The sequence below is a fragment of the Pseudorca crassidens genome, chromosome 14, assembly GCF_039906515.1.
Source record: "Pseudorca crassidens isolate mPseCra1 chromosome 14, mPseCra1.hap1, whole genome shotgun sequence".
Taxonomy (NCBI): Eukaryota; Metazoa; Chordata; class Mammalia; order Artiodactyla; family Delphinidae; genus Pseudorca; species Pseudorca crassidens.
In genome coordinates this window covers 9,103,161-9,119,953 of record NC_090309.1, presented here as the reverse complement: position 1 = coordinate 9,119,953, position 16,793 = coordinate 9,103,161, and the positions used below count along the sequence as shown (strand labels likewise).

The 16,793-nt window shown below is 36.4% G+C and overlaps 1 protein-coding gene across 4 annotated transcripts in view; it reads right to left on the bottom strand.

Annotated features, from left to right (window-relative positions):
• Positions 1-16,793, bottom strand: part of TMEM131 (transmembrane protein 131) — a 192,498-nt gene that overhangs the window by 134,239 nt on the left and 41,466 nt on the right. For all 4 annotated transcript variants that reach the window (XM_067704232.1, XM_067704233.1, XM_067704234.1 and 1 more), the window contains exon 2: positions 5,506-5,567. In XM_067704232.1, coding sequence (XP_067560333.1) covers positions 5,506-5,567 — 62 coding nt within the window. The remainder of the gene's footprint in view (positions 1-5,505; positions 5,568-16,793) is intronic.

Here is a 16,793-nt window from a genome sequence, read left to right as displayed (position 1 = left end):
TTTTTACCTGCAGGACTCCCTTCAGCATTTCTTGCAAGGCAGGTCTAATGGTAATGAGATTCCTCAGCTTTTGTTTATCTGGGAATGTCTTAATTTCTCCCTCACTTTTGAAGAACAGTTTTGCCAGTTATAGGATTCTTGGTTGATAGTTTTTTCCTTCTAATACTTTGAATATATGGGTCCACTGCCTTCTGGTCTCCAAAGTTTGTGATGAGAAATCTCTTAATAACTTATCGAGGATCCTTTTTATGTGATGAGTCCCGTTGCTCTTGTTGCTTTCAAGATTTTCTTTGCCTTTTTAAGGTCTGATTTAACAATGTCCCAGTATGAGTCTCTGAGTTCATCTTACTTGGAGTTCATTGAGCTTCTTGGATGCTTATATTCATGTCTTTCATTAATTTGTGACATTTTCAGGCATTATTTCTTCAAGTATTCTCTCTGTCTCTTTCTCTTTTTACCTTTCAGGACTCCCACAATGCATATGTTGGTTCACTTGATGGTCTTAGGCTCTACTGACTTTTCTTTAATCTTTCTGTTCCTCAGCATAGAGAATTTTTCACTTAAGTTACTGTATTTTCAGCTCAATTTTCTTTTTAATTTCTTTTTTCCCCAGCTTCACTGAGGTATAGTTGGAAAATAAAAATTGTTTATATTTAAGGTGTACAATGTGATGTTTTGATATACATACACATTGTGAAATGATCACCTCATATACTCTTTTTTTTGGTGAGAGCAATTAACTACTATCTTAGCAAATTTCAAGTATATAATACAGTATCATACCTACAGTCATGTTGTACACTAAATCTCTAGAAGTTACTCATCTTGCAAAACTGAAATACTGTACAAAAACTGAAATGAAAAATTCATTAGAACGATTCAAAGGCAGATTTGAGCAGGCAAAAGAAAGAATCATCAAACTTGAAGACAAGACAGTGGAAATTCTCGAGTCTGAGGAACAAAAAGATGAAAGATTAAAGAAAAGTCAGTACTCCTCTTATCAGCAAAATCTGACTGCTCTCAGTTTGTGCCCTTCTAGGGGTACTTCTGCTTCTTTGATGGATTCTGAATTTCTCTTCAAAGTATTTTGGTACCAACATTTACTTTTATGTCAGTGTTTCTGTACAAGAATGAGAGCTAGGGCTGCCTACTCTGCCATCTTGATGATGTCACCCTCTTTTGGTTTTCTTTTTAGGTTTTCTATCTTTTTATTGATATTTCCATTTTATTCATACATTGTTTTCTTGATTTTCTTCACATCTTCCTTTAGTTCTTTGGGCATCCTTAAAATGACTGTTTTAAAGCAGATCTACTTCAAATTTGTATAGTAGATCTGCCATCGGGTCTTTTTCAGAGATAGTTTCTGTTGATTAATTTTTTCATTTGAATGAGCCATACTTTGTTTCTTTTTGTACACTGTGATTTTTTGTTTAAAACTGGATATTTGAATTTAATAATGGAGTAACTCTGGGTGTCAGATTCTCCTCCTTTTCCAGAGTTTGCTATCTGTTTGCTTCTGTTTATTGTTTTTGGTTTTATGATGTAGGCTATGTCTGTGCCAAAGATAAGCCTGAGGTGTACACTTAAGGTCTTCTCAGGTGTTTTATGAACCTGGGCCTTTCCCTGAACATTCAAAGTGATTTTCTAATTTCCCCCATATATGCAGTGGCTTTTGAAGGTTGTCAGCCCTTTAAATCTTCTGGTTCACTTCAGGGTGAGGAACTTTTAACAATGGGGGAGTTGCAACAATAATGGCCGCCTGCCTCTCTGTCTAAACCTCTGTGATCAAAAGCAGCAATCAGGGCATGGATCCCCAATACCTGGAGGACAGAAGGCTTTTTTGCCCACAGGCTTCTGCAAGCTGTGTGCAAGCTGCTTGATGAACATGCACAGCTGCTTGCCGCAGGGCCGGGGGTGAGGGTGGGTAACTGCTTCTAGGCTGAGAGCTGAAATGGACCATATTTTACTTCAATTTACCTCAAGCCTTCCGCTTGAAGCTATAAGCATTCAAAAGACTCCAGAGTCCCAAAATAGTTATACTATTTTTGTTATTGGTGTGAAGTCAAAGTTTTATTTCTCCCATATAGATATTCACTTGTCCTAGCACCCTTTATTGACTGTTCCCCAATATTTTCTTTCCCCAATATTCTTCAGCGACACTTTATTCATAAATCAAGTATCCATATATGTGTGAGTCTGGCTAGACTCTGTTGCCTTTTCTGATCTATAGAAGTGGTATAATTCATACGGCTCAACATAAACATAGAAATGCAGTTGCTTTTTATGTATCAACTGTTATCCTGCAAACTTGCTAAATTGCTTACTGAATCTAGTAACTTATCTGTAGATGCTTTGGATGACCTCCATAAACTATCATAATCTGCAGTGCATAACATTTTTTTCTTCCTTTTCAATCCTTTTAGTTTTTAATTCTTTTTCTTGTCTTTATTTATTTTTAAATTTTATTTATTTTTACAAGTTATTTATTTATTTATTTATGGCTGCGTTGGGTCTTCGTTGCTGTGTGCGGGCTCCCTCCAGCTGCCGTGAGCGGGGCCCACTCTTTGTTGCGATGCACGGGCTTCTCATTGCGGTGGCTTCTCTTGTTGCAGAGCACAGGCTCTAGGTGCGCGAGTTTCAGTAGCTGTTCTTGTCTTACTTTATTGGCTACAACTAGCATGATGTTGAATATAAGTGGTATTTAGTGGGCATCTTTGATCCATTCTTCATCTCAGAGATAAAACTTTCAGCATTTCACTGTTAAGTATGTTGTTTACCATAGTTTTTTCCACATTCCTCCTCCTTAACAGATATCCTTTATTATATGTGCCAGCTGGGGTTCTCAGCAAGCTCCTGAGGCAGAATCCTCAGTGTCTGCTCACCTTAAGAACTGACTCAGCTTCCTATGTTCTATATACCAAATCTTAGTAGCCTTGCCAAGCAGGAATTACAATGGTCAAAACACCAACTAAAGAAAACATGGGCTAAGAGGATTGCTACGATTTCTAATCATATCCTAACATTACTAGTGATAACGCATGGAACGCACTGGCAAGAAATGCACATGCATCATACTGTGGAAAGAGCTGTGGAACCAGGAAGCCGGGTACTTACTGGATGCTGGATTCTTACTCTAGCAACTGAATATTCTATGAGCCTCATTTTCCTTTTCTTTAAAAATAAAATAGGAAATCAAGTCCAAACTTTCTAGCAAATTTTTAATGTTTTTACAATTTTTACTGACTTATCATCAATTAATTTTTAGGACTTAAAAAATCACCATGAGCCAAGCCACATGACTGTAACATAAATTCCACAATCTGGGAACGAATGCTCTCAAGCAAAATTCTAATTTTAAATAATGTAAAACAAGGCTGTTGCTTTGACTCTCTCCCTGCTTTAGCTTTAATTTAATTTGGAGAAACCCAATATATATTCTGCCACAGAAATGCTACATGAACCTACTTCTCTTCTAATCACAAGAAACCAGGAGCTGTTTAAGAAATAGCTGAACTTATTGGCAAATTATCGCCAGAAAGAATGACATTATGTCAAAATCAAAACAGTTGTTCCTAGGCAACATTCTTCAACATTAAAATGAATGATTTTTATAAATTTCTATTCAGAGGGGTCTTATGTTCTGTTACTTGCAGATATATAATCCACTATATATAGCATCTCAACATTAGGCATTCTGCAGGAGGCTTAGTGAGGTTTCACTGTGGCTGAGGTAACCAGTGGTAATACCTGCCCTTAACACTCCAGTCTAAAATTACCTTAGCTATAGAACTCTGAGGCCTCCCCCAAGCACTGGTCCAAGCATTTCAGCAGATCCAAAGAGGGTGAGCAAATGACATCCCAGCTGACGAGCTCTTCCACACCCAAGTCCTTTTAGACGTGAATTGACAGCCTCCCCCAGCAAAAACACATGTCAAGCTTCAGAGTTTTCAAAATGGATTATCAACTTGCAACCTAGATGTCTAGTTCCTGAAGGATATAATAAATCCTTTTTCAATCAGTACAGGATAACTACACTCAGAGAATTTTTTAGAAATTCAGTCCTGAGTTGCCTGCTCTCTAGATCCTGCAAATCACCAAAAGGGAGATGTTTAAAACAGTGATTTCTAAAGGTTCTCCAAGTTCTCATCTTGCAACAGATTAAAGAACTAGAGCAAGAGACTAAGATCATTTTCTAGCAAGGTGGCTTCACAAAACTAGAGATCATTATATATCTTCAGTTGTTATTCACTTTTAAAATATAAAAAGCCATACGAAGACTTTCTGCAAGCACCATGCAGCCACTGCCTGCTGTGTTTCTCAACATCTCTTATATAAAAGTAGAATAGTAAGTTTATTTAAAAATTTAGAAACAGGGAAAAAGTTTTCATCCGAAACATTTATTTGCTTCATTGTCAGAGAAAAAGAACCTTACAACCCATCACTTTTTTCCTTGCTTACTTTGTTTGGCTTAGTGTCTGAAACCTAAATTTATGCTAAAACACAAATCTTATTCCAAGTCCCTAGCAGAATTATTTCTCTATTGCCTTGATCTAACTTTAATTTTCACTTTCCTGCCTTTATTATAAGCTACAGGAGAACTATTTAAGTCATGTATTTAGTTATAAGTAAGTAAACAAATACATCATAGGCAGCATCATGTAACAAAGAGACTAACAATCACACCTGGAGTGAGAAGACCAGAATTCTAATACCCATGCCATTACTGCAAAGTCATGGGATCGTGGGCAACTTTCTTAATCTAAACCTTGGTTTCCCCTGAATATAACATGAATAAAAAAATTATCAGCCATGCTATCAAATAACATGGTATTTAAAAACACTTGTTATTATTACAAAGGTGGTGAGTACTGTAAGACAAGCATAGAATATGAAAAAAGTTTGGAAGGAGAAAATCAGCCACAAAAATCAGGGTTGGTTAAGATGGCTTTTACTGTCTCTTTCAGCTCTGAAATTCTAGAACTGCTTTTTAGCTAAGAAGACTAAAATAGGCTTCACGGTGCTACGTGAGCTATGTCTGAAAGGCAGAATAGGATTTTTATCAGATTACACTTTCTAATTTTATGTATAATATATATAAAGACACGGCTTAGAATGGCTAGTGGAAGGATGATATAGATGTAAAGCTGCAGAACTTATATCCTCTGGAGAAGTTCTCTTCCAGATAAATATTTTTCGGTCCAACATCCAAATTCAGCGTTTCACTCACTGGCTCCATACTAATAGAGCTTACCACCAATTCCACTGCTCCTGATCTAACTCTCCCCACCTAACCTCTCAACATCCCCCAGAAATATTTTATTTAAAAGGCAATCCATACAGCTATGGAGGTTTTTACTATTACCAATGACTCTACTGCCCTGTCTGCATATGAAGCTCATAAAATATATTTCATATGAACCAGTTACGTTTTAAAAGAAAAATAATAATCAGATGTTATTCAAGGCTTGACACTGAGATAATTCTTCAAGCTTAAAATAAAATTACCTGTAGAAGTCCTCCATCATCAAAACGCAGTACTTCTATTATGCTCTCCGACTGAATAAATGCTGTGAAGGAAGCAAAACATATTATCACTTAACGGGAACATAAATTTCATTTAAATAAAATCTTTTAAAGTTAATTACTACAACTTAATATTTTGAAAATATACTGCTTGATGGTGATGGTTGAAGAGAAAAATCTGACTAGTTCTTCAGGATTTTAGTAACTATGAAACCAAAACAATACAACCCAATTAGAAAGTATTTTTAACAACCTACAGGCTATTTAAGCCACTCACAAAATATTTACTCCTGCTATACTGCCAGAAAGCACAAAACAGTAAAATTCAACTAGATGCAGCTGATTATTTTCACTGAGAGATTAACTGAAAATAACATAAACACACAGGAAACATCACTAGAGGATTTTATTTCCCCCCAAAATGGTAAGCTGAAGTTCTATATCATTTGCTCATTTGTAGTGATGACAGGACCTGGGATCAATGGTCAAAACTGACTTGGTGGGGGAGTGGGCAAGGAGAATGGCAAAAGATTATTCCATTCCAAGAAACTGAGTACAATGCAAAGACAGGGTATTTAAAAAGCTAACGTACGTTTACCATACAATCCAGCAATTGTGCTCCTAAATATTTACCGAACTGATTTGGAAATTTATGTCCACACAAAAATCTGCAAGCATTTCCTTATAGCAGCTTTTTTTCATAATCATCAAAAACTGGACACAATCAAGATGTCCTTCAATAGCTGAATAAAGAGACAAATGTAGATTAACCATACAGTGGAATATTAGTGATAAAAAGTAAAAGAAAGGGCTACATGCTCTATGATTTCAAGTATATGCCATTCTGGAAAAGGCAATACTGTAGAGATGGTAAAAAGATCAGTGGTTGCTAGGGGTTTGGAGAAAGAAAGGAAGGGTGGAATAAGCAAAGCACAGGGAATTTTTCAAAGCAGTGAAACTCTTCTGTATGATACTGTAATGGTAGATGCAATTAACACTATGCATTTGTCAAAAACAGAACTTCACAGCACAAAGTGTGAACCTACTGTATGCAATTAAAAAAATCATTTAGGAGATCAGGAATCCCAAGATAGATTACAGAATATGACAAAACAATTTAAATACATAGCAAAGGTATGAAACCATCTCCCTGAAGTAGGGTGGAGTGGGGAAAGGTGCTGACCTAAGTAATTTGGAAATGAGTGGAATCTGTAAGACTAAAGGCAACAGAAACTGTACATAAGCACTATCTCTAGTTAATAAAGTTATTTTCCACAGGGGTTTGGGTTAACCATCCTGACGCTGCTATACATGTACACTGGAATTGAACAATATATGGATGGTGGATGGTGGATGGTGAGAGATTTCTCACTGTCGGAATAAGAGTTTACACAAAAGCAAGGGAAGGAGGCTAGAACAATCTATGTGGTAATGGATTAGAGTTGGCAACATCAGTACAAATTCATGTTGAGCTTAATACAGATACAGATGGTTGCATATAGAAATATTTACAGATGTGCATATACACAGGTTAGTATACACACATGTATTACAACCCAGTAGCAAAAAGCACATCTAGCACCTAGATCTTGGGTTCTACTACCATTCCCCAATAAAAGGAACTGGGGCTTCTTGGAGAAATGGCTGAATCTAGGACTGGGGCAGGAAATACACAAGATGAAATGGGAGCAACTTGTACCAGAAAGTGCTTTAAAAAAAAAGTCTTACATTGATGGGAATGTGTCAAACAGATGTAAGAGTTAACAGTAAGTGTTCCCAAATGGCCAAAGTTGGAACAACTTGAGCAATAAAATAAGTCAAGCAGTACTGGATTAAAACCCAAAGTATAAAATAAATATCTGTGAGTCCATACTGGTATAAAGAAATGAATGAATAAATAAACAATGGGGGAGAAGAGACAAAACTTTCAGGCAGAAGAATTCTAAACAATTTATACAGAAACTCTTCTACTTAGAAGGTGGAACATTATAACTCCCCATTCCTTAAGCATGGGATGCATATAGTGACTCCTAAAGAAAACAGTATGGAAAAGAGGAAAAAAGGAGTAATTTTACAATGGAGAAACCTGACAAACGTTACCTCAGTCAGATGATCAAGGTCGATATCCACAGGGAAAAGTCATGTGGACAGTATCCTTGATACGTCATAACAAAAATGGCATTTTATCTCTGTGGTCTTCCTCCCCAGATCACATAACTCCAGACTCATCATGAGAAAAACATCAGACAAATCCCAGCTGAGGGACGTTATACAAGACACCTGACCAGTACACTCCTGAAAACTGTCAAGGTCATCAAGAACCAGAAAAGTTTGAGAAACTGTCACAGACCAGAGGCGCCTAAGGAGACATGACTACTAAATGTAATATGCTATTTTGGATGGGATTCTAAAAAAGAAAAAGGAAATCAGGTAAAAACTAAGGAAACCTGAATAAAATATGAACTGTACTTAATATACTAATACTGGTTCATTAATTGCAAAAAAAAAAAGTACCATATTAAGTGAGATGTTAATAATTGGGCAAACTGGGAGGGGGGTATAATGGCAACTCTGTACTATATTTAGAATTTTTATATAAATCTGAAACTGTTCTAAAATGAAAAGCTTATTTTTTAAAACCCATGAAACAATGGTGCTTCACTTGGCTTAACATGACCCTCACTGGCTCCTTCCTGTTGGTCTTTGGGTAGAGTCCATGAAGAAGCCTACTGTCTAAGCCCATGTACCTGGCTTTTTCAGTATGACCAAAGCTGAAAGTCACGCGGCAGATGAGATGCCAGCGAATTAGATCACTTCACCTACTAGGATGGTGTCTTTCCTGCCTGCTGAGCATCGATTTCCTCTTATTCTCTTAATCACACCCTGACTTTATTTTGGGAAAGCCCTGTCCTCTAGTTCTTGTGTTTCTCTTCAACCACAGCTCCAACTTGCTCTACCCTGCTCATTCCCCACCAGTTCTTCGTATATACAGAACATTCAGTAACACTGAGTGCGTGAATGAAATACCACCTTTCTGCTCAGGTATAAGTACTGGTATTTGCACACACTGATACAAACGAACTCTTTCTGGTTACCTCTAGTCTTAGCTTGTAGCTGCATTTCAAAAGTGAGATCAGAGCTAATGGCTCCAACGGAATTACTGACATAGAGTACATGTGGAGTACACAAAAATGTCTCCAAATAAAGTGATAAACCATTAAGAAAAAAGGACTGTGAATGTAAAAGGCTCTGTCTGCCCAGCTCACCCATCCCACTTCTCATCCCCTCCCCCACCCTTTTAACATAAAGTGAAATTTTAGATGATCCAGAAAACCTTTTTGGTATACTCCTGTTGAATACAGATTTACTGACGTAAGAACACAATGAACAAGAATTAACTGAATAGTCAGATGCTCACAATGTACAAAAAGTCTAGCTCCCAGTTAGACGCTTTCCATCTAGTTAGCAGAGAAAACAGACCCAAAAAAGTAACAGAAATGTGCTATATTTGGTGCCTGCTAATAGAGTTATGACATAATGACCATCACATAAGTTCCCATCATCAAGCTAGATCAGACCTTTATCTAACTGATGAGAACTTTACTAAAGAAAGAAAAGCAGTAATATAATTTGGGTGTATTGTATTTTTAATTAGGAGCTTTTAACAAAAACATGAATTACCTTAGTTGAAAAAAATTAAGAGCGGCAGCTATTTTATAAAGTTCTGAAAGGGAAATATTGTGTTATACATCAACAGCTTTCCTTAAAATATGTAGAAATGAATAGGATTCAACTCTGGCATAAAACAAATTAGGGTATTTTGCTTTAAATGATCAATCATAGTAACTTCAAATTATATGCCTAGAAAAACAGAATATGTACTTAATCATTTAATGTGTTAACAGTTATTAAGCTATACGTTACAAAAAGTAACCAAAGCAAGTCAAGTTCACACATCTCCGTATCTCTAGATTTGAAACCACAACTGACAGCTACTTCCTCTTCCAAGAATTTTTATCCCTTATTTTACACTCTAAAGGAATCCCAAACTGTCTCAATGTTCCGCAGTTAAAGCAGCAATCTGATGTATCAGAAATAAGAATACCATCTAATAATTATCAATTACTGTGTTATTAAACTTCAAACTAATCCTATGACTAGACTTTATGGATTCCGTTTGAAGATAAGCAGGCACAGGGAGGTTAGGCTCGAAGTCACTCAGCAAGAAAGTGGCTAGAGAGGGGCCATAAATTTCAGCAATGGGACCCCAGAACCTATGCTTCTAAACCCATCACTATTTACTTTCAAAGTAACGTGACACTAATGCTCACAACCAACAGTACCTTCAAGCAACCTAATTTTAAAAATCAGCCATGTATTTCCAATAACAAGGGAGGAAAGGAGGACATATAAACACAAGAGGTTTTAGTTCTGGCTTTTACGATTCTATTGGCATTTACTCTGTGAAGCTGGGCTCGGTAAGATCTACTTTAAGCGCCTCTTATTCACCCACATCACCATGATGTCTGAGAGTAACAAAGACATTTATTTTCAGCGGAAGAATCTCAGTGTGTCAGTTATTTATCACTTACTTTCAAAACAGAAGATCAGAAATTGAGTTTACTTCCCTATCTCACTTAAATGACATTTAAATATCATTTAAAAGAATGACATTTATAAGACAAAAATATCTTCACTTTAAGGGCAAATCTTTCTCTACTATAATTAGGGTTTTTTTTTTTTTCTTTTAGGTTAGAGATTCTTTTTTCTGAACACTGCAAATGATGACTAGATACAATGCTTGTTTTCAGACATCTTTTATAATAATTCATGAAAACAATGAATGTTGTAAATAGCTAGTAGGAATACATGTCATTTGGGCGTGTGTATGGGGGCGCGGGGGGGTGTACCAGGCATCAGGATCCTAGGCTGTCACCATCAAGTCTTTACTTTCTGGCCTTCAGTCTCCTCACATGAGGGGAGGAGGCTGGACTAGTGAAATCCATGATTTTTTAAAAATCCAAGAGGAGAAGAAAGGGGCACACAGGCAGGACTTGAAAGGACTCCCAAATCCTGTGTCAAAGAGCCACCCTGCCTGGAACGCTCTTCTCATGGTTGTTGCCCTTCAAGTCTCAGCCTCAACAGTACCCTCAGAGGGGACCCCCAGTGACTGCTCCAAGCCACTCCCTGTCCCCTCTAACCATGCCCCATTTTAACTCTTATCACAACCTGTAAATAGTTTCTGGTTTGCCTGTCATCTAGCACACAGTCTGGAAAATGGAAGAAAAGAAATATTGGTTAAAATAATGGCATTACTGGGCTTCCCTAGTGGCGCAGTGGTTGAGAGTCCGCCTGCCAATGCAGGGGACACGGGTTCGTGCCCCGGTCCGGGAAGATCCCACATGCCGCGGAGCGGCTGGGCCCGTGAGCCATGGCCGCTGAGCCTGCACGTCCAGAGCCTGTGCTCCGCAGTGGGAGAGGCCACAGCAGTGAGAGGCCCGCGTACAGAAAAAAAAAAAAATGGCATTACTATCTCAGAATTAATTATTGTTAATGATATTAATGTCTCTTTTATAGTTACACTTGTTCAGGATCTTATTTCAACAAAAGGCTCAGTAACAAATATTTTTAAACATTCTGGACTAGGTTTGTATGGGTCCCTTCTATCCATAAAGATACTTTATGACTGGACCCTTGTCTCTTTCCTCATTAATTTTCTTATCTGAAAGAAGTAATATACACCTACTTTGTTATCTTCTTCCCACATTAAAAGTGCAAAGGAATTTATAAGTCAAATTCCAATTTTATCAACACCACTCAGTATTACCAACTTCCTAAAGAAAGGCTGTGTCCATGTCGCTTACTAAAACTCAAAATACAGTTTTACGCGACTCAGATGTGTTGGACATACACCACACATCTAAAATGGTGAGTTACAAATGTTTTTCAAAATTAATGTTATAGCTTATGATAAAATACCATAATTTTTATTTTATCCTAAAGTGCTTAATTTATATAAAAAGATCAGCAAACTTGTTACAAAATGAATGGCTGAGAACCACCAATTACTCTAAACAAGCAAGAGAAAAATCACTAATACACTGAAGCTCACCCTACTGTGCTCCTTCATCCCTAGCACAAGCCAAGGTCCGTGGGAGCACCAGAGGCACCACACAAAACTAGCAGACCAAGGACTTCCCTGAAGGTCCAGGGGTTAAGTATCTGCACTTCCACTGCAGGGGGCGCGGGTTCAATCCCTGGTCCTGGTCGGGGAACTAAGATCCCGCATGCCTCGCAATGTGGCCAAAACAAACAAACAAAACAAGCAGACCAAAACACCACCACCAGGGCTCTGAAAATTAGGCTGGTTACTGGAACCATAGCCCACAACAGGACCTGTATGATAAACTGTCTATCAACAGATGAATGGAGCAATAAAATGTGGTGTATAAATACAGCAGAATATTATTCAGCCATAAAAAGGAATGAAGTTCTGACACATGCTACAACATGCATGGACCTTGAAAACACTATGTTGAGTGAAATAAGTCAGACATCAAAGGGCTAATATTGTGATTCCACTTACATGAAATGTCTAGAATAGGCAAATTCAGTGAGTCAGAAAGTAGGTTAGAGGTTACAAGGCACTAGAGCGAGGGGGAGTCAGACTTACTGCTTAATGATTACTGAGACTCTGGGGTGAAGACAAAGTTTTGGAAATAGATGATGATGGTGGCACATCACTGTGAATGTAATTAATGCTACTCAATTGTACACTTTAAAACAGTTATAATGGTACATTTTTTGTTACATATATATACTACTAAATTTTTTTTCTAAAAAAAAATCAGACTATTTAAAAAACTACAGAATATATCTCATTAACTTAGACCCAAAAAAATGTGCAAAAAAATTTTAATATATTGAATCCAGCAACGTATAAAAAATTACACACCATGACCAAGTGGGATTTATTCAAGTTGTGCAAGACTGGTTCAAAATTTAAATATCAATCAATATAATTCACCACTATCAACAGGCTGAAGAAGAGAAATTACTTGGTCATATAAACTGAATCAGAAAAAGTATTTAACAAAAGCCAACACCCAGTCATGATAACAACTCTCACAAAATAGGAGAAAAGGAAACTAAACCCAAAACAAGTAGAAAAACGGAAATAATATGTTAGAGTGGACACCAATAAAATTGAGAACAACAACAAAAAACAGAGAAATCAGTGAAACAAAAACTTGGTTCTTTGAAATGATTAACAAAAATGACAAATCTTTAGTTAGGCTGACCAAGAAAAAACCCATAAATGAAACAGGGAACATTACTATTGACTTAGAAATAAAAAGGACCTACCAAGCTTATAGAAATAAAGGGATTATAAGAGAATAACTAGGAACAATTGTACACCAAAAAATTGGATGAATGGACAAATACCTAGAAAAATACAAATAACTGAAATTAACTCAAGAATAAATCTGAATGGACCTATAACAAGAGACTGAAATAGTAATCAAAAATCTTCCTACAAAGAAAAGCCTAGGGACACATGGTTTCACTGGTGAATTCTACCAAATGTTTAAAGAAGAATCAACACCAATGCTTCACAAACTTTTCCAAAATAAAACAGAGGAGAAAACACTTCCCAACTTATTCTATGAAGGCTTATTCTATGATACCAGGATCAGATAAAGTTATCACAAGAAAGGAACCTACAGCTCAATATCCCTTATGCATATGGATATCAAATCCTCAACAAAAAAATACACATCCAGCAACATAAAAAGAGGCTTATACACTGTGATCAAGTGTAAGACCAATATACTTTTTACACTACAAAGCTTCAATGAAACAAATGAAAGATCTAAAGAAATGGAAAGACATAGGTTGGAATACTTAACAATGTAAAGATTGTAATACTCCCCCAATTGATCTTAGATTCAATGCAATCATAATCAAAATCCCACCTTGTTTTTTTTCCAAATTGATCTTAAAACACTTAAGAAAATGTGAGAAACCCATAATAGCCAAAACAATCTTGAAAAAGAAGAACACAGTAGGGGACTCACACTTCCTGATTTCAAAATTTATTACAAAGCTACACTAATCAAGACAGCGTGGTACTAGGAATAAAGATAAATGTGTAGATCAATAGGACAGAACTGAGAATCCAGAAAGAAACCCTCACATTTATGATCAATTCTTTTATGGAAGAAAGAAGAAAGGATAGTCTTTTCAACAAGTAGTGTTGGGCAACTGGATATATGCATGCAAAAGAATGAAGCTGGACCCTACCTCACACTGTATGTAAAAATTAACTCAAAAATGGAGAAAAGATCTTGGTGTAAAAGCTAAAGCTATAAAACTCTTAGAAGGTAACATGGGTAAATCTTTACAACCTTGGATTAGGCAATGTTTCTAAGCTAGGAGAGCTAAGCAAGCAAAGAAAAACACATAAATTGGACTTCATCAGAATTAAAATTCCTGTGCTTCAAAGGGCACTATCAAGAAAGTGAAAAGATGACCCAGGGAACAGAAGATTCTTGCAAATTATTTATCTGTTAAGGGTTAGGTACACAGAATATATAGAACTCATCCCCCCAAAAGACAAATATTCCAATTTAAAAAATGGACAAGGGATCTGAATAAACATTTCTCTAAAAGAAGAGAATACAAATAACCAATAAACACATGAAAGGATGCTCAAAATTAGTCCTCAGGGAAATACAAATTGAAACCAAAACAAGATACCACTTCACACATACTAGGATGGCAATAATCAAAATGACAGATAATAATGAGTATTGGTGAGGATGTGGAGAAACTGGAAAGCCATAAGTTGCTGGTGGGAGTAAAAACTGGAGTAGCCGTGGGGCTTCCCTGGTGGCGCAGTGGTTGGGAGTCCGCCTGCCGAACACGGGTTCGAGCCCCGGTCCGGGAGGATCCCACGTGCCGTGGAGCGGCTGGGCCCGTGAGGCATGGCCGCTGAGCCTGCGCGTCCGGAGACTGTGCTCCGCAACGGGAGAGGCCACAGCAGTGAAAGGCCGGCGTACCGCAAAAAAAAAAAAAATGGAGTAGCCACTTCGGAAAACAGTTTGGCAGTTATTCAAAAAGGTAAATATAGAGTTACCATAGACATAGCAATTCTACTCATATATATAAACAAGAGAACCGAAAACCTGAGGACAAAAACTTCTACATAAATGTCACAGCAGTTCTATTCATAACAGCCAAAAAGCAGAAACAACCCAAGTGTCCACTGACTGATGAATGATAAACAAAATGTGATGAATCCATATGATGGAATATTTCTCAGCCACAAAAAAAGAATGAATTACTGATACATGCTACAACACGGATGAACCTTGAAAACATAATGCTAAGTGAACTAAGCCAGATACTGAAGACTCATATTTTATGATTCTATTTATATGAAATGTCCAGATTGGAAAGTCCACAGAAATAAAAGTAGATTAACAGTTGCTAGGGGCTGGGAGGAAATGGGATGTGACTCTAATGTGTATGAGGTTTCTTTTGGGGGTGTTGAAAATATTTTGAAATTAGATTGTGAACATACTAAAATGTGAACATACTAAAAGAACCACTCAACTGCACACTTTAAAAGGGTGAATTTGTGATATGGGAATTATATCTCAGTATTTTAAAATTCAACAACAACAAAAAGATATTGCATGATTTTGTGTTCTACTCCCTAAATTTCTTCTTAAAAGGTTGCCTGTATGGCATGTTAAATACTGTGGAGCCATGGGACAAAATGTGATACCTACTCCAGAAGAGCTTTAAGCTTCACAGTTCTTTCATGTATAGAAATTCACTCTTTAGTGTGCACATGTGTGTGGGAGGAGAGAATACAGAGCAGTTGCTAAAGCGACTGAAGGGTAAACTGTCAACAGTAGGTGAAGCTGGGTGAAGGTATGTGTTTTTTATTTTGTTTTGATTCTTAGAAATTTCCTGAAAGTTTGAAAATGTTCCAAATAGAAAGTTTACAAAAAATAAAATCATTTACACAAGACTTACAAAAATTTGAATGTTTAAACACACTCAATCTTTAAAAAGACCACATACTGAGCTATAGTAAATCTCCTTACCTAATTATGCCAAGTTGGAAATACTGGTTGTAGAGGTGTTTAGTATCTCAACTGCTGTCACAGATTAACTGTGACAAAAATGATAAACTGCTGAAGTGTCTATGACTACAGTGGTGTTACAGCCATCTTAAAACTGTCAGTTAAAATGATATGCCAATTCAATTACTGTGCAGGGATTTTACCTTGTATGCCCAATATGCAATCATATATTATGAGATGTATGGTGTACATATGTAATATCTGCACTGCATATATGTATACAGTACGTAACATCATATTCTAAATATTAGGTAAGAATCGTCCATATCTTATTATTGTAGTTTTTATCCCACATGCTCAAAGAAGTGACCAATATAAGCAATTAGAAAATGAACAGCAAATTAAACCTAAAATAAAAGACATGTAAACTGACAAAAGAGCAGAAAATAGGGAAAAATCAAGAAATCAAAAGCTTTTTGTTTGAAAAGATGAATAAAGTTGATAAATTTCTAGCCAGACCTGTCAGTAAAGTGAAGTCACATATTAGAAACATAAGAAATGAGAGACTGGACACGACTACACTTCCTATAGACATAAGTCCAGTAAAGGAATATCATTAAAAATTCTGTCAATATAGTCAACAATTCAGATTATGATATGGATACATTCCTTCAAAGACTCAAAATGCCAAATATCAGTTTAAAAAAAAAAGTTAACTTGAATAGCCCTATATATATTAAAGAAGTTATTTCATAGTTAAAAGTCTTACAAAGAAAACTGTAGGCCCACCGCCCATAGATTGATGAATTTTCCCAAATATTTAAGGAAGAAAAAAATACCAACTCAACACAAACTCTCTCAGAACAAAGAAGAGGAAAAACTTCCCAACTCATTTTATGAAGCCAGCATTACTCTGATACCAAAAGCAAAGACATTAAAAGAAAAACTACAGACCAACATTCTTCATTATTATAGATGCAGAAATTCTCATTAAAATTTCAGCTAATATAACCTATTAATGTATAAAAAGGATAAATACATCATCATCATATAGGGTTTATCCAAGAAATGCAATATTTGTTTAACATTCAAAAAAAAAGCAACCCAACCTATAAAACTAAAAACACAAACAAAAAATCCCCACCAAACATTAAAAACAACAACAACAACAAA